An 18,769-nucleotide genomic window follows, 5' to 3' on the forward strand; every position below is an offset into this window, starting at 1 on the left:
TGGGGATTTTATTGATTTAATTTGTTTTAAAAAAATTATTTGGGCAAAAATCCATGTGTCATTGAGTCATTGGTTACTTTATATTTTTATTCAAAATTCATATCTACAAATTATTTTTTGACAAATGTCGTCATTTAATTTGCCACTTTACACGTCATCGCGAGTGTAAACACACACCTCATATATTTTTGTTGATTGGCAAAAAAGTGCCAAAATGACACAGCAAAACCCTACATGAGGTGTTTAAAATGAACATCATCCACTTGAGGTGCCTAAGTGAAATTTCGTGCCAAATTTAAGGGGCCACCGATGGGTTAGCCCAAAGGATTATGACGTGATACAAATCTCATGTGCCATCCTTCAATCATATAACTTCATCATTCTGAAGAACACTAATAGGAAAGTTCTTCCCCATCCAATACAGCAAATGCCCATTTTTCAAAGCACAAGCATTTTTTTTATTTTTATTTTTTTTGATAACCGAGAAATCCGTCTGTGACCCGCCCTTTGGACCAAGCACAAGCATTTTACAACCTAAAATACATGCAATTTCTGTTTTTTTTTTTTCTCTTTCCTTTATGTTGTGGGTGGGGTGGGGTGAGAAGCAAGATGGTGTTAGGTAACACCAGGAACTCAACAGAAATGAACCAAAATTCCAGTGCAATGTGCCTAATATTAAAGACAGTTGCTCAAAAAGTACATACTCAAGAAAACTAGAAGTCCATGGCAACAGTATCTTTGGCAAAATGGCAAAATTAAGATCTTGGTTTCTCCTTCTTCTCCTTAAAGAGAGCCAAGAGAGAAACGCCAGAGACCTTCACAACTTTGAACCTGACACCAGGAATATCTCCTACGGCATGACCCTTTCGACCAAATCCAGCAATCAACACCTCATCCTGCAACAACAAGAATCAATGTCGGGAACTTAAAAAAAATAACATCAAAATCTTGTTTTGTGTGGCTAGATATATGGAAGTAAAGGACTCACGTTTTCTTCAATGTAGTTCAAACAACCATCATTAGGAACGAATGCAGCAATCTTCTTCCCATTTTTTATCAACTGAACCCTAGCACATTTACGAATAGCAGAATTGGGCTGCTTAGCCTCAATACCTCTGCAAAAATCATTTCAAATAATTTTGAATGGTTAGAAGCAAAGACCAAAAAACAGTAAGGCTAAAGAAGATCAGCAGCCATAAAACTCAGAGTATAAGATAACTTACATCTTCTCAAGCACAATGCCTTTAGCATGGGATGACCCAGCAAATGGCTTCTTCCATTCATTTCCAAGATGGGACTTCTTGTAGGACTTGTCAGCCCACCTCTGTCTTCTACGGTGGGACTTCAGCTTGCGTCCTGCTCCCATACCACGTGTCTTCCTGAAATTTTTACCCCGTTGAGTGACAACATCACAAACAGAACCATCCTTCGTTTATGCTCTCTCACTTCAACTAATATATTCTCAAGTACTATTGGAACATCTCTATTATTAGTCAATTTGGGCAATGAAAAAGCAACGAATTTCCATTCCACCACAAAAAGGGACAAAATATCGATCTACATAAACAATAATCTTCCCTATCAACCCCCGAATGTTAATCGTCTTAGCATTATAGAATTCGTCACTGTAATCTAGGAAGAAGCACATCAAATTTCTTCCAGTTAATTCACACCAAAATGTACCTATTCTACATTCCAGAATTTCTGAACATACCATGCCATCTCCTTATTCAATAGTGCTTTAAACAACACAACATAAATAACTTCAAGCACCATCAATTCGTGCAAACAGATATATACTGTTCCAATAATCTCAATTTCCACCAATACAAATCACAATGATATTCTTCTTTTTTTTGTTAAGTACACAATTACATTCTTCTAATAATGAGATACTTCTAATTTCTCAATTTCAACTATCGCGGAGGTACAGAGGCAGTTTCCAAAAGACACTCGGCTCAAGCAACAAATTTCTCAAGTTCAGCAATTTATTAAACAATTATTACATATTGGAGACATCGAAAAGCTATAATTCGCATCAGCTAGTTTACTCATGTAACCTATCCCATACAATTCATAATATAAGCTTTTCAAACAGACAAACAATAGTATCCAAATGCTAAGATATGCAGAAGGAGAAAAAAACATCAGGAATCCGATAAACAGGGAACGAAAAATCTGGACTTGAAATACAGATATAGTAAAGTTTTTTTAATAATGCAACTTGTAGTATAACTGTAACACATAAAAATGATTATAGGAGAAAAAAATGAAACCGTACCCCATGTTTGCTGATTGAAGAGAAACTCAAACTTCAGATTAGGGTTTGCAAGGTTGAAGAAGCGAAGAAGCAGCTGTTCGCAAAACCCTAATCGTTATAAACAGCTTTCAAATTCTGATCATTGAATTGGATCTCTCAGATTGGGCTTGTCCAAATTGGGCTGAAAATATTTGGGCTTGCGGAAGCTGAAAGATTAGGCCTTCTTATGAGTTTGTAAAGGAGATGTTACATCTTTGGCCGCTCCGAGTCTCGACAAAAATATTTACATTCGCTAGCTAATATATTATACATTTTTTTTAATTCTTTTTTATGTGGGAGTTATTATTTCAATTTACTTTTTTCAAAAGTAACTATGAAACTTGGTTATTATGTCAATTTTCTTTTTTTTATTACATAGTCGATTAGGGAAAGGAGAAAATGAGAATTGAACTCACACCTATTATCACGAGACTCCCACTGTACCACTATTTTGTAAGTTCTTGTAACAATGTGAATCAATTTCTCTTGTTTTTATTTAGCTTGATAAAACTTTTTCCTTTTCTAGTGATAAAGAACTATAGCATATAAAGGGTACAAGTTGATTAAGTAACATCCTCCAGCCAATATTATTAGTTTCTTACTTTCTACAGATTCTTTTTCCAGGTTATAAGGACAGACATTATTTCTAGTTGTCATCCCCTAGCTAGAAATTTTCAATAGAGGGCAATTAATTGTATTAAAGTCGAGATCATCCCAATTCATTGTTTCCAATGTTGGGCCTCTTATCTTATAGTGTCCACGCTTCATATGTCCAATCATGAACTTATGGGGCAATGTTGGAGCCCCAACATCATTTGTGAGATAAGAACATGGACTTTTTATTTGATCTTGAACAATTCTCCCCTCGTGAGCTTTACTATTGAAGCTGAATTAAACCCAATGTTCATTTTTTTACCACTTAGAAAGTAGACCCTTGCACATAATGAAGATGAGTTAAGAAACAATATGAAGCACACACCACAAAGCTACAAGTGAAAATTCATCCAGATTACTATCTTTAACATAAAAATCTGGAGAATAGATAGTAAATCTATGATTAATCAACTGCCCGGGGGGTTCATTACACTTAGTAGAAACATTGTTGGGATGCACAGCAGTCTACATATGAACGCTTCAACTGAAAAATTGCAAATGAAGTTACATTGCTTACTATCTCCTAAGGAAGCATATCAGTAGTGGCAGGTGAGATCATAGAGGTCTCAACAATTCTGGAATAGCTTTACAAAAATCAGCTAAGAGATTTTTCCAGGAGGCCGAAGCTCAGCAAGAGTACTTGGGAAGGGAAAATAGTAGATTACGGTTACTAGAGAAGAGAACAAATGTTTATTTGAAACATGCATGAAATGCATCTATTTGTGGCCCTTCTTTAATAAACTACCAATCTTCTTCAACATAGTGCCATTCTTCTTCTTGGGTGAGTAATCAATATCCATATCTTCAGATAACGGAGAACGCAGTTTGCCACCAATAGTATGGTAGTCCAAAGAGCCTGTTCTCTCGACGTATCTCCCATTATTGTTAGTTGAGAGCATAGCTGCAGCTGCTTCAGCAGCCTTCCTCCATTGATCAGATTGTACTTTTAACCTCCTCAACTCAGCTTCCATATCAGAGTTAGTTGTCTGCACTGCATCCAACTCCTCGATGACTCGTGCTGCTTTTCTGCTACTTTTATCTGCTTCCTCACTCAAATACCCCAGCTTCATCAGGGCCTCTCTTTCAGCAATTCTAGCGGCTTCTGCTAAGGCAAGAACCTCATCATTCACTTTGGTACTCTCCATTTCCCTCTTCTCGATTTCTGACTTCAGCATCTCATTCTCCTCAGTAGTACTCTGCAACTCTGTCTCTTTGTCAGATAAACTTGCCTGTAAATCTGCTAAGAGCGACTCTGATTTCTTCAGTTCATCTTGTAATTCAGACTCGCGGTCAACTGACTGCATTACTTCAAGTTGTACATTGAGGCCCTTATTTTCATCTGAAATCATTTGTAATTCAGCTTCGTTGTTCATCAATTTCTCCTTTAACTCTTCCATATCTGCTTTTGCAGCACTTAACCTTGAGGTCCATTCAGTCTCTCTTTGAATTGATTCATACTTTGTGTGCTCCACTATCTCATAAGCACTTCTTATCTGCAATGTGTTCTGAATGCATTCTTCCTGATACTTTCTCTCAGAATCCTCCACTGCAGCTCTTAGTTGATTTGCCTCGTCTTTAAGATTACTTAACTCAGTTTTTAGTTTGTCAGCTTCCACATTGATTCCAATTTCTTGTGCAGCTGCAGAACTTTCTGTAGGATCTACCAGGTTCATGTTTTTGCTGCTTTGATCAGACTGGAGTTTGTTGACACGTTCCTCCAATGCAGCTACTTGACGCTTTGACTGTTCCAACTCCAATGCCAAGGATTTGCAAGCCTCCATTGCCTTCAGACCTTCCGAGCGTAAAGTATTGCCTGTCATCTTTGCAACTTCCAACTCCAACTGAGCTTTACTCGCTTCTTCAAGCACAGTAGCTTCAGATTCCTTGCTTTTGTTTAACTGGTTTTGCAATTGCTCAAGCAATGTAAGGGTTTCTTTGAGTTGTACCCTTAAGCTTTGGGTCTCAGAATGAGCTGATTCAGCATGGCGAGCTTGAGTGGCTTCAGAATCAGCTACTCTATCAAGCTGAAGTTTAAGGTTCTGGATTTCATTCAAGGAGGACGCCAGAGCAGCAGAGTCCAATTCATGCTGCTTCTGTACAGCCTCAAGTTCAGATTTCCATTCTCGATCCCTATCTTGTGAGATCTTGCGTAGCTCCAAGAGTTGAGCTTCCTCAGAATCAGAGCATTTAAGCAGCTGCTTCTCAGACTCCTCAAGCTTCTCTGACATGACTGCTAACTGCCTCTTAACTTCGTCAGCCTCTTGTTGAGACGTTTTCTTCAATGATTCTGATAAACTGAGTTGTTCCTTTGCTGCCTTCACCTCTTCGCGAAGTTGAGCAAGCTGGTCTTCCAAAGCGGACATTCTGCCTGGACGCTTCTGCTGTGTTTTGCAAAATAAGAACAATGGGCATCTTAGTAACAAGAGAGCAACTTAAACAGAAACAAAATATAAATAAAAGAGACAATTCGTGAATTCTCAACTTTTAAAGTTGTATAAACTAAGACTTCCATCAAACAGTGCAACTGCCAGCAAGTCAGACAGGCAGCAGCAGTCAAGGAATAAGCAAGATAACAGGAGCACCATGTTCAATGAATTTGCAACAATTATTTTCCACCTTAACAAAATAACAAGTCCAACAGAGCAAAGAAAGCTACAGATGCAGAGGGTTCTGCAGATTTAAACTAAGCATAAAGGGACATTCTAACTGCTAACTATAAGAATGTAAACAGAAGAAAATTAAATTCCGCTTATTTGATATACCTTGTCTCGGTACTGATAATCATTGATGAACATTAAAATCAAGGGTTTTAACATTCTTCAAGTAATACAATAAATTTTGGGCCAAAGAAATATTCAAGATTAGTATATTACTCAAGTACCTCTATTGCTGGACTTCGTGGTGACCGGCGACCAATAACTTTAGGACTCCTGTCTTTTGGTGTCCTGCTTGCTGGATTTGGAGATGAAACAGAATCAACCTCTGGCCCTGAAGTTCTGAGCTTTCGAGCTGTCTTTGTTGTAGATGAAGATGTCCTTTGCGGCACCTCAACAGAAACAGTCCTACAGCCAAAAACATGTGAGAAGGAGAACGAGATACTCAAACAACAAGCTCATACAAGAGATGAACTATCAGCAGAGAATGATTTCACAACAGTCATGCAAATTAACTTTGCAGAACTAATGCAGCAGCAGTAGTATTTCTTTTCTAATAAATTATAGAAGTTAAATAATACTCTCCCTTCGTCTCATTTTTTGTTTGTCTTAATTTCCTTTTAAGTCTGTTTCAAAAAGATTGCTTCTGTCCTTTGTTGGCAACTCTTTAGTTTCAATTTTCCACATGACATGACTAATTAAATGACATTTTGGTATGCTACATATCTTTAGTTTAAGACCACAAGATTCAAAAGTCTTCTTTACTTTCTTAAACTCCATGCCAAATCAAAACCAAACAAATAAATTGAAATGGAGGGAGTATAGATTTTCAAAGATGGATCACATATCAAATAATCTGCAGCTGCAACATGAAAAGACAAAATGGAACTTTGAATTATTGCTATAACACTCCTTCCTTTCCTCAGGATCAATTCAGTGTTTTTTTTTTTTGAGATAGAAAAGCTTATCACATGTTCATTTTCAAAGCACGGATATGAGCATCTAAAAAATATCATTCATCAACTATAATTAAGAATGTAGTATTTTCGTTCACTGTCATAGAGCAGTTGCACAGGCGATTCTTTGCTCAAAGGACCAATGGCTCAAGACAATCATCATCTGCTGTTTTAGAAATCAATTTGCCTATGCGGGAATGAAATGAAAGGGACAAATTGAAACTGTGAATTCATAGTTGTTGATTAGTTAAGATACTCTTTGAATTGATCTTACAATATAACCAATAAACCACTTTATTCGAATCTCATGGAAGGAGGGGTAAAAAACATAAGTTGAGGCCTTTGAATTACTTGCAAAGTTCACAAAAGCAGCGTGAATGAATTTAGAAATACCTTGCTTTTGGTGTCTGCATGCTCATTTCCTCTCAATGGAAGATGTCGAAATGACAAACTTAATTTGTTTTCTTCAAAGACCAACCTGACCTGCAACACGAGAAACATTTTAGCAGACTCCTATCTGTTAAAGAAATGCTATTGAGGGATCTGAAAACTTTCACATTCATAATAGATACTTATAAAACAAAACAAACAGCACTATCAAGAAAACAACATAGAAACTGCCTCCACTTGCACCAACAAACCTACTACCGGAGGAAGAAACCAAAAAAAAAAGAAAAAAGAAAATTGGAAGACAATGAAATTTGCAATCCAAGAAAACAAAGTACTATCTTTATGTAAGCCATTTATCAACTTTCTTAACTTTTACTTCAACTTTTAATGCAGTGCTTATACTGTATAGAAACAACATGGTGCATAAGAAAATGACATTTGAAACCACATTTTAGCAAACAATTCAAAAGTCCCAATTTAACACAGTAATCACTAGTGACCTATAAGGATTGACAAACAGATAATGCTTTTCAAAAGAAGGGAAACTTGAAAATCCATCAAGCTGCAAAGAGACAGCAGATACAGCACCAAAATAAGATCCATTATTAGCTTTTCCACACCCCATACCCTCTATCCAATTGGATCAATCATGTTTACTCTTGAGATAAAAAGTTACTTGTGAGTTGTGGGACTTCTAATTATATTTTTTATGTAAAAACACAAAGCAATACGAAATAATCTAAAAGTTTCTGGGTGATATTTTCCTCTCCTTCTTCATGTTTATGTTAGGTGACATAGATCCAAAGAAATTACAAACTCTTCATTGCCCTCCCCAAGTAGACCACAAAATAAAACAGTTATATCTGCTTGTGGAAAACAACAAAGCCTCCAAAATCAGAGCTCTAAAGCTATGTCTACCTACAGTGAAAAAAAACACAAGAGCTCCTTAAGACTGAAACTTTATCAAACAAGAAACCAACCCACATGAAAAATCAGACTTCTAAAGCTATGTCAACCTAGTACACAAACTCAAAATTTCTCCAAAAACTGAAACTTTATCAAAAAAGAAACCGACCCACAAGAGAAAACAGTGCTATAAAGCTATGTCAACCTAGTACATTGTAAAACAAACTCAAAATTTCTCCAAAGACTGAAACTTTATCCAAAAAGAAACCAACCCACATGAAAAATCAGTGCTCTAAAAGCTATGTCAACCTAGTACATAGTCAAACAAACTCAAAATTTCTCCAAAGACTGAAACTTTATATATAAAGAAACTAACCCACATGAAAATCAGTGCTCTAAAGCTATGTCAACCTAGTACATAGTCAAACAAACTCAAAATTTCTCCAAAGATTGAAACTTATCAAAAAAAGAAACTAACCCACATGAAAAAGCAGTGCTATAAAGCTATGTCAACCTAGTACTTTGTAAAACAAACTCAAAATTTCTCCAAAGACTGAAACTTTATCCAAAAAGAAACCAACCCACATGAAAAATCAGTGCTCCAAATCCATGCCAACCTAGTACATTGTAAAACAAAGGCAAAATTTCTTCAAAGACTGAAACTTTATCAAAAAAGAAACTAACCCACAAGATAAATCAGTGCTCTCAGCAAATACAAAACACACCCAAATACATATAAACAGAGGAAACACCAACATTCCAAAGAACAAAAAAGCAACCCTTCTCCAACACTTGTGTAGATAAATGAACAGTTTCTTAAGACTTACCCAAAAAGATCTCAAGAAAGTGAAAATCAAGAAAACAAGCTGCAGCAGTTCCTTTGTGGGGGGTAAAAAATGAAAGAAAGAAAATGTGGCTCAAGCTCCAAGGAAAATGAAGCAGATGAAAGAACCCTAATGGGGGTGAAGCAATCGAGGGTACGTAGCTTAATTTACGTTCGTACACACACAAACACACAATAGCTATAGCTATCAGCTAAGCAAAACACAGTTTCCCAAGTCACTGAGCACTGTCTTCTTTCACTTAACTGTGTTTGTTTTTGTCAGTGAGTATGGGATAAAGAAAATAAAACGAACTTAACTAGAAAAGAAAGAAAAATTAATGCAAGATAATAAATGTCCTGATATGGAAGACCCACCCTCGGGGAACAAGCGTTTGACCACTCTCTATGTGATCGGAGTTAGGGGTTTACATGATCAGATCGATTCGAATTTTTTAAATATCAAATCAAATTATTTGTGTCGGATTTTTAAATTTATAAACCAAACCAAATCAATAAAACTCAGGTTTTTCAACCTTGGGTTTTTTCGATTTTTTGGATTGTTTCGGATTTTTCCGATAAAGTATTCATAGAAACATATAATTTATTTGTACTTCAAATATTTCTTTAGATCTATCAAAATACAACTATCTAAGATGTTTCTTAAAAAAATAACATAAAATATGATATGATTAATGACACTAAAATATCCAACAAAAATAATAATAATGAAATCGCGTAAAACAAATATTGCAAATTAACAAGTCATAATGAAAATGATCATAATTTAAAAGTACTAAATCATGCTAAAATAAGTTCAATAAGTATTAGTTAAATGACTAGTTATTAAAGGAAATTAAAATTAGATTATGTATTTTAATTGTTTAAACCAATGTAAAACTAAAGAACAAATATTCAATATTATTGTCATTCTTAGAGTTGAATTGATTTTCTTTTTGCATTAGTATTAATTTGATTTTGATTTAAGCTTTATTATAATTAGCAACATCTGTGGACAATAATCTTTATTGGACCATTCAGAATTCTAAGTTTCAAACTTAAAATAATATATTAAAAGATAAAAACTATGAAAAAGTATAAGAAAATATTTTAAAATTATATCAAAGTAAATATTTTTATGTATAAAATAAAATTTTAAAATTATATATATAATGTCGGGTTAGTTTGATCTCGGGTTGATTTTTTTTTAGTTAAAACCAAACCAACCCAAATATAATCGATTTTTTTTCAATACCAAATCAAGTCAAACCAAACCACTAGTCGAATTTTTTTTTATTTGACTCAATTTACAGTGTGGTTCGATTTTCAGTTCAATTTTATACCCCCTAATCGGAGGTGTTTATCATCCGAGCAAACGTCTTATACACTTCTTATTTTGGTATTGCTAGAAAAAGAATTCAATATTTTAGACCAAACGAGTAGGTTTTATTGTTATTATAAAGTATAAAGCTGCCAGTAGAACGAAAGGAACGATGTATTTTATTGATTGTAACTAAGTATATATAGATTATGTACAACTTCTACAGCAAAGAGATAAACTAAGAAAAAGATAAGACTTATCTATAACCTATATACAAGGAGGAAGTTACAACAGAGTCCTAAAGAGAAGACACTACTAAATCTGATCCGTTATTACGCCCCCGCAAGTTGGTGGTGTCAACAACACCCAACTTGGAAAATTGCTGAACAAAAGAAGCTTTGGGAAGAGGTTTTGTGAGTATGTCAGCCACTTGATCAGCTGAGTGAAGGTGGTGAACTTCAATATCCTTGTTCTGAACTTGTTCACGAACAAAGTGAAAATCAATGGCGACATGCTTCTTCCTACTATGAAAGACCGAATTGGAACAAATGTAAGTGGTGCTGAAGTTGTCACAGAAAACCTGTGGAACTCCCTTAAGTGAAAGCCGAAGTTCATAAAGTAGATTTGTGATCCAGTTGGTTTCTGCAACAGCAGCAGCCACAACTCTATACTCAGCTTCTGTAGAGGACCGAGATACAGAGCGTTGTTTCTTGGAGGCCCAGGAAATTGGTGTGTTACCTAGGAAAGTGATATAACCTGAGGTAGAAGTGCGATCATTTGGATCACCAGCCCAATCTGAATCTGAATAAACAACCAAACGAGAATATGGAGCTTTGGCAATCTGTATGCCATATTGGCAGGTATGATGAAGATAATAGAGTAATCGCTTGACTGCTTTCCAATGAGAGTGGCGTGGATTGTGCATAAATTGAGAGAGTTTGCTAACTGTGAAGGCAATATCAGGACGTGTAAAGGATAAGTAGTGCAACTTTCCAATTACCCGCCTATAAAGAGTACCATCAGCTGGAGGATCATTCACTAAAGCTGTCAAAATGGTAGTTGAGGTCATATGATGAGTGGCACCTGTATCAACAATCCAAGGAGCCTGTTGAGTTGGAGATCGAGCAGCATAGTTTGCCCAGGCTTATATGTGATCGTGTGATTGTGATCTGCAAACCTTAGCGGAATGACCAGGACGGTCACACAACTGGCACTTTAGAGTGTGGTCGTAACGCTCATGTTGGTTATTGTTGCCAGCACACGCTGGTTGGGCACGCCTTGACTAGTTGGTGTTGGGGGAATTTGCATTTGAACGCCTATTAGAGGTGTTTCCTTGGCGAGGATGCATGTTTGTTTACTGTGCAATAGCAGCAGTAATTGGTGTTGAGAGTGGCTTCTTTGCTTCTTCATGCTTGATGAAAAGCTCATGGTCAAGTAACTTCTCATAAAGTTCAGGATAAGAGATAGCAGAATCTCTTGCACGGATAGCAGCTGATATTTCACGGAATTCAGGTCCAAGTCCAGTGAGGATTTTGACAATCAGTTCCTCATTGGACACTGGAGCTCCAGCAGTGGCAAGTTCATCACAGAGAGATCGAACCTGGTGCAGATAATCAGCGACAGGAAGTGTTTCTTTTGCGAGGCGAGCCAGACGATCGCGCAAACTAAATATCCTTGTTTGCGATTTGTTGGCATACGCAGTGTGCAAAGCATCCCAAGCAGCCTGGGAAGTGGATGCAGCGACAACCGTAGCAGCAAGATTTGGGTCAACTGAGGCCAAGATGGCGTTTTGAATTAGTTGATCTTGGCGATACCATGAAACAAATGCAGGATTTTCGATGTCCTGATTATTTTGAGCCACTGTACGGGCAGGGGCTGGGTGAGAACCGTCGAGATGGCCAAAAAGGTTGTGACCACGCATAAGCATGGACACTTGTGCTTTCCAAAGGGAAAAATTGTGGCTGCCAGTTAATTTGATTGGTAACTGGGTGATAGGATTAAACTGAACAATTGTTGTATTGGCATTGGAGTTGGTTACAGTGATGTTTGGGGCCATTTTTATGGGAAGGGTGGGAGGGTTTCTCGACAGAAATTTACTCGTGAGAGTTAATTGGCTCTTGATACCATATAAAGTATAAAGCTGCCAGTAGAATGAAAGGAACGATGTATTTTATTGATTGTAACTAAGTATATATAGATTCTGTACAACTTCTACAGCAAAGAGATAAACTAAGAAAAAGGTAAGACTTATCTATAACCTATATACAAGGAGGAAGTTACAACAGAGTCCTAAAGAGAAGACACTACTAAATCTGATCCGTTATTAGTTATCACTTAATCATAACTGGAATAAGGACAAAAAAAAATTCCTGAATTATTTGAAATATCAATTTCACTTTAATTTTATTGTTATTTAAAAATAATGTCGTGTTAGTTAACTAAGTTCTAAAATATTGCTCACTTAGTTAACTAGCTCAAAAATACTCTTCCCACTGATAGTTGATCCAAAACAAAGAAAAATTGGTCATTTTTCTATTGAATTATTTGAAATGAGGCAATTTTGCTCCCCATTTAAAATTCAGGATAAGTGCTTATACTTGTAAAGAGTCGAACAAAAACTTATATAGGAGATTATATTCTTTGATTGTTTGAAATGACAATTTTCTCTTTAATATATTATCAAGATTAGATTTTCAATTAACTATTTACTTTCAAAATTATCGTATCCATAATTGAAATCTAAGATGACTTAAAATTACAAAAAGTATTAGGAAAAAAGCTCAAATGCGTAATCAAATTATCAAAAATATCTTGATCATGTCACTCGTTACTCGTTAAAAGTTGTACATATTTATACCACCGACGTGACACATTTTGTTCATACTTGCCACCAAGGGTGGTGCTATGGTGGTATCAGGGTGTCCAAATGAACACTCTTCATAAAAAATATTTTTATATATATATATAACCTAATCCATTTGAATTGTCATTAGTAGCACATCTCCATAATTCTTGAAGGCAAATACCAGTTGGTCTAAAGAGAGAACAACAACAATGTCCATTGACTAAATAAAGAAATAGTCTCTCTTGTTTTACCATTTTGTATACATAATAAAGATGGAATCATATATAATCACAAAAAACAAGAAAATGCTTCCTCTAAAATAAATTCACAACTATCACAATCTCAAATGATCAACACTCGTGGGAGAAGCGAAGATTTAAAAAAAAACAAGTATCATTTTTTCTCTGATAAATTAAAAAATCAAGCACCATGCAGGAATGCACATACAGTAACGAACTCGTGTTGATTTTATGGAGAAGTTGAAGTTGCATTGAGTCGATCAACGAATGCCTTTGTTCCAAATCTTCATGTATCTCCTCTGCGTTTACCTGGTATAGCAAGGCCGCGGTATAGCTTATTACTTTGTGATAAGACAGGCTAGTTGACAACTCCATTCACATATTTATCAGCATTAGAGGTGTTTGTGGAGGTAATCTCGACCTTTGGTGGACCAGAATGCCGTCTTGTAATGGCTGGTGAAGGTGAGTAAGAGAGTCGCTTCTTCACAGAACCAGCTGATCCCTTTGCTGGTGGTGTGCCATTTTCCACGCCTAATGGACTCTGCAATCGTGTTGTTCTTGCTTTTGCTGACTGAGTGGACGCCATATAACTTGGTACGGATGAGCAGCTTCCCAAGCTCTCATCATCTCTTACTGATGATCCTGCAATGCTATGCCTCCTGTTCATTTCTGATTGAACGCTAAACACACTTCGTGTGTCATCTTCTTGGTTTATTGCACTGACTCTTGCACTTCCTGGTTTCGGTTTTCTAGCTGTGGACGGCTTGGAAGGTGTAGTAGGAGACTGGCGGCTTGAAGGACGGTTTGGTTTTTGGCTTAAAGGAGAAGATGGGAGTTCAGAATTCAGCTGATGACGGGCAAATGCCTTGGTAATTTCCCCTCCAGCCATGCTCATGCTGGCACTTCTAACGGACATTTGATCACTTTTTAGTTCTTTCTCGGACATGTTTTGGTTTTCCCTAGACCTAGCACCCATCCACCGCTCTAACCAGCTCCAACCCCATTGAGGATTGGTTGGATCCATAAATAACAAATTGGTAACTTTTGATGACTTCTTCCAGGTTTGCTGTCCAGACAACATTTTTGACATAATCAATGACTAGTAATGTCGTTAAAAGCTCACAAGGAAAACCATATATGTTTAAACATGGAAAGTTATTCCTTTGAAGATATTGCATAGGTTATTGGTAAATACAGAAAATCAAAGAGAAGAAATGAAGCCAAGATATCAGCAATAATATCATCATTAGAGTTTGGATTTTTCCTTTTTTTTTTTATTTGGTAAATATCATTGTAAAATTTTGACTATACAAAAATATGACTTTTCGAAACATCTCCTTGGCACAACGGTAGAAGGCTACATTCATCACCATTTGCATACCACACAACATAGCCTTGGGAATTGAACTGCCCTCTTTTCAAAATGTTAATAGTTGTATATAAAAAACCGATTAATGTAGTACCTGGTGGGAATACGAATAGGCGAGTGCTCTTTCTCGTCTCATTGCAGCTTCATATCTGCCGAGCAAACTTGCTTCAATTTGCTCTTTTGATTGTAGAGTATCATTCCATTCCTCCCCTCTCTATCAAAACAGAAAACATTAGACGAGGCGCAATAAAAAAAACCTCACACACCCTTAGACAAGAGGACCCCCATCCCCAAATCCTTCAAAGGAAACAAATAAAAACAAAGAGATCAACTTGGGCTGCTAGCACAAAATATGTTACTTACAAGATCTAAGCCGTTAAATACTCAGCTATAGCATATTGTTAAAAACGCAAAAAGGCATTCACAAATTATACAAAGATTTTGTTCACAAATGTAGGACAAACAGATGAATTGCTCCTGGTGAAATTTCCAAACACAATCTTTTTACTGTGCAACGATATAACAGTTACCAGTAAACTTCACTTGAACACTGTCACGGTCGATTTGAGAACAAATTCATCTCAGTTATTCTAATGGAAAATGAAATTCCACTATTCCAGCACCAAATTCATTTCTTAGAAAAAGTTGGAATTAAGGAAGAATACTGACCCTCAAACTCTCAAGTTCTTTTGCATGTTTCTGCATAAGCTGCCTCTGGAGAGTTCTGTTCTCTTCCAACAACCTGCTCCTTCTAGAACTAATCTGAGACTGCGCACGAGATAAAGTCTGCATGCATTTCAGAGTGTTTGCAGTTTGCCGTTTGACAGTAGGTCCATCAACTAATGTTTTGAGTCTGACAAGTCCTCTTAAAGCTCTCAATGCTCTTCTGGCCTGCAAATGAAACGCCGAACGCAAGTTCTATCTCAGTGCCAAATCATGTTTTCACAAGTAAAGTAAAATTAAACAGCAAACTAGCTTTCTATTGTTTTTCTTACTAAGAGAATCAAGTCTATTATAAACTAGCTGAAAGAAATTCTCCCGAAAAGGGGAAAATCACTTGAAATGACAAAATATGAGAGTAGAAATGCATACCAGATATCCTCGAAATGTTGTCTGAATCCTGATAGCAGCTATTTCCTCCTTGGATTTTCCTGGGAATTGATTGACTGTAGTTAATCGAACAACCTCTGCAGCAGCCTGGGCAGCTGCAACAGCCGCTTCAGCTGCTGCAGCTGTAGCAACTGCAACGGAATACACATGTTTCGTCTGTTCTTCTTCCACTTCAGCCAGTTTGACCTCTTCCACCGGAGGAACAGGTTGCGGAGGAGACACTGAGGCAACCACCAAAGTTGAAGAATCCGGGAGTGGCTGCTTTTCTTTCCCAAACCATTTCTTCTTTGATTTACCATCTTTCTGAAATAACACTCAAGAAATGTCAGGCACTAGTTATATGTGTCAAAAAAATGTTACATCATTCTAGAGAAACACTAGCATATGATTATTTCAACATAACCTTGTCAGACTTTTCCTTAGAATTTGGGCTCAAGGCCTTCTTTACTGAAGAAAACCAGCTTCCTTTCTTCCCCATCTTCTCGTTCGACAAATTGTCTTATCTAGAAGACAAAACACACTACATTACAGGGATGATTCAACCTTTTCAATTGGAGATTCAGGTAAACTTAGTAAAATAACAGAAAGAGAAATATCCAATCTAATGCCTAAAAAGTACTTGGTATGAAGTATCATGTGAAAGATCACAATTTCACACTAATGTACAAATGCCTAAAAGTCGTTTGTCCATAAAATTCCGGAATACGACTTCAAGAATTTGAAAAACACCAAAGAACTGTTTTCACTCCAAATTACTCACAAAAATCCAAAAAACAACTTCAATTTGTATTCATGGCCAAACAAAACAATTTTCAAATATCATTTTTCACTTTGAACACAAAAAACTACTTTTCAAATACTCACAATTTTCATGGTCAAACAAGCCCAATTTACGATATGCTTGTGTTTGAGGAGAGAGGGGCAAGCTAAAATCACCACAAGGTACAAGTTGAAAAATGTAAGAACTGGAAGATCTATGGATAATACTTTATGTCTAACCAAGTTATATAGTTTCTTTTGTGAGCCTAGATTATCCAAATCTATTTTTTCAACCAGATATACAACCAAACAAGATTCTGAATCCATAAAACTAGGCTGCTAAACAAGAGAATCTCATCAATCCATAAATTGACTCTCACACTCAATACTTCAAAGAAAGAAGAAAAAATATAAACTTGGAAGACAAGTTAATGCACCTATAGCCTCAAGAACAATGGCATTTCAATTAGCTTCCTTTTATCCCAATGGCTCAAATTCAAATAAAGATTCCAACTTTTCAGAAAACTATGCACTACCCACATACCAAAACAGCAAGAACTTCAAGAAAACAGAATTATTTTTTTTATTGATTTGAACAATACCCTTTAAAATTATGAAAGATGTCAACTTTTCAGAAAACTATGCACTACCCACATACCAAAACAGCAAGAACTTCAAGAAAACAGAATTATTTTTTTTATTGATTTGAACAATACCCTTTAAAATTATGAAAGATGTCAACTTTTCAGAAAACTATGCACTACCCACATACCAAAACAGCAAAAACTTCAAGAAAACAGAAAAAAAAACATCAAATTTATTGATTAGAACAATACCCTTTAAAATTGGAGCTGCACAGATCTCAGAAAAGCTTGTATTCTCTTCCTATATTGTTCAAAGACTGCAGCTTTTTTCTTCTTTTTTTTCCAACTGTCAAGAGTCACAACAATGTGGCATCTACTTCTTCCTCTTCTTCTCTGTAACCGAAAACAAAAAGATAAGAAAAGAGTTGGACCCCTCTATCTTTTGACCCTTTTTTGCATTTTGTATTGTGAGAGAGAGGGAGAGAGAAAGTAGATCTTGATTAAAGAACAATTCCAACTAATGAATTGAGAGAAATTGAAAGAAGAACAGCTGGTGTTAGCAAGTGTGGGGGAGCTGGAACACTGGACCCTACATTAAATTATCAGATTCTTCACCCCTCAATATTTTTGTAGTATTTGGTGAACAATGATTAAACCGACACAATTTTCATTGTACCGTTAAGCATTGATGGCATCAGTGAAGAACAGTTTTTACATCCCAAAGAGCAAAAAATCAATTTTTATGGCTAGTTGGAATATTTATATATTTTTGGCAGAATGATCTGGGAGATTCTCGTAGTTGACTTCGTCTGTTAGTCTGTTATGATACATATAAAAAAAAGAGAAGTACTGATACTATTGAACTTCACATAAATTATTAGTTTTGTTCTGAACTATTAGCAACCTTGAAAACACTTTTTGACTAACTGAATTTAGATACACTCTTGATCATGAGGCTCTCTAAACTTGACGAAAATTTAGGGATATATTTCACTCATGTTACAATATCGAGATGTATTTAAGTTCAATTAGTCAAGTTAAAGGGTGATTTTAAAACTATCAATAGTTCGGAGATGAAACTATTAATTCGTGATGAATTAAGAGGTATTTATAATACTTCTCTCCTAAAAAAAAAATTGAGTCTAACTCAACCAAAAACTAGGTAACAAGAGAAGAGTTGTCCAAATCTATATAAAGAGTCTAAATTCTCCATATCCCATCGATGTTGAACTTGACAAATCTACTAGTGTAAATTTAAATATATTTTTGTAACGATTTTATATCAATAGACAACGCATCTATCAACCTTTTATTATTAATAATAATAAAAATTATTAATAGAGATAATTAATTATAAACAAAGAGAGTTAGCCTCTACCTTATTGATCCTAAATAGGTAACGAAACAATAATTTAGAAAATTTTATCCTATTCACTCTAGTTTTTTTCATCTTATCATTCGATTACGGATGCTGCCATGTTAGATAAAGTTAAAAACAAATTATTATTATTACTATTACTATTATTATTACAACTAACAAGATACACAGTTGGTGAATATTAATGGAGTTGTGAATAATAAAGGACTTGTGCCAAAGTTTAATAAAGCATTTATTCCTTCATGTCTCCAAAAATACTGAAACAAGCATCATCAGTTATTACAGTATCAGAAGTGGTCACAGAAACTACATGCATGTGGTCGGTCCTTTTGGTGTCTCAACAATTAATGAAAAAATAAATCATAATGCATAAACACAAATTTAAATTTGATCTTAGTTAATAAGTAAATACTTCAATTTTAAATATATATCTAGATAACTTAACTTATTTTCATGCTTAGTTGAACCCTTCAACTTAAAAAATG

The 18,769-nt window shown here is 35.7% G+C and overlaps 2 protein-coding genes across 3 annotated transcripts in view; both read right to left on the bottom strand.

Annotated features, from left to right (window-relative positions):
* LOC102606349 (40S ribosomal protein S23) overlaps window positions 1-2,386 on the bottom strand; it is a 7,646-nt gene extending 5,260 nt beyond the window's left edge. The window contains exons 1-4 of one of the 2 annotated variants that reach the window (XR_001473663.1): window positions 2,282-2,386; window positions 1,224-1,379; window positions 989-1,115; window positions 701-896 (exon numbers count right to left, since the gene is read on the bottom strand). Coding sequence is in view for 1 of the 2 variants with exons in the window: in XM_006338997.2 (XP_006339059.1) it covers window positions 756-896; window positions 989-1,115; window positions 1,224-1,379; window positions 2,282-2,286 (429 nt within the window). In the remaining variant the exon portion in view is untranslated. Of the gene's footprint in view, window positions 1-633; window positions 897-988; window positions 1,116-1,223; window positions 1,380-2,281 lie in introns of those variants that run through there. The other variant, XM_006338997.2, reaches the window with a different exon arrangement.
* Window positions 2,387-3,438: 1,052 nt separating this feature from the next.
* LOC102605337 (uncharacterized) lies at window positions 3,439-17,603 on the bottom strand. The gene is made up of 13 exons (XM_006339235.2): window positions 17,159-17,603; window positions 15,967-16,066; window positions 15,546-15,866; window positions 15,123-15,344; window positions 14,548-14,667; window positions 13,444-14,150; window positions 11,359-11,961; window positions 11,178-11,277; window positions 10,317-11,105; window positions 7,447-7,515; window positions 6,957-6,985; window positions 5,835-6,015; window positions 3,439-5,334 (listed from the first exon to the last, which is right to left on the bottom strand). The coding sequence occupies exons 2-13, from the start codon at window positions 16,039-16,041 to the stop codon at window positions 3,670-3,672; spliced, it is 4,881 nt and encodes a 1,626-aa protein (XP_006339297.1). The 5' UTR covers window positions 16,042-16,066; window positions 17,159-17,603; the 3' UTR covers window positions 3,439-3,669.
* Window positions 17,604-18,769: the final 1,166 nt, after the last annotated feature.

Source organism: Solanum tuberosum, unplaced genomic scaffold, assembly GCF_000226075.1.
Source record: "Solanum tuberosum cultivar DM 1-3 516 R44 unplaced genomic scaffold, SolTub_3.0 scf00008, whole genome shotgun sequence".
Taxonomy (NCBI): Eukaryota; Viridiplantae; Streptophyta; class Magnoliopsida; order Solanales; family Solanaceae; genus Solanum; species Solanum tuberosum.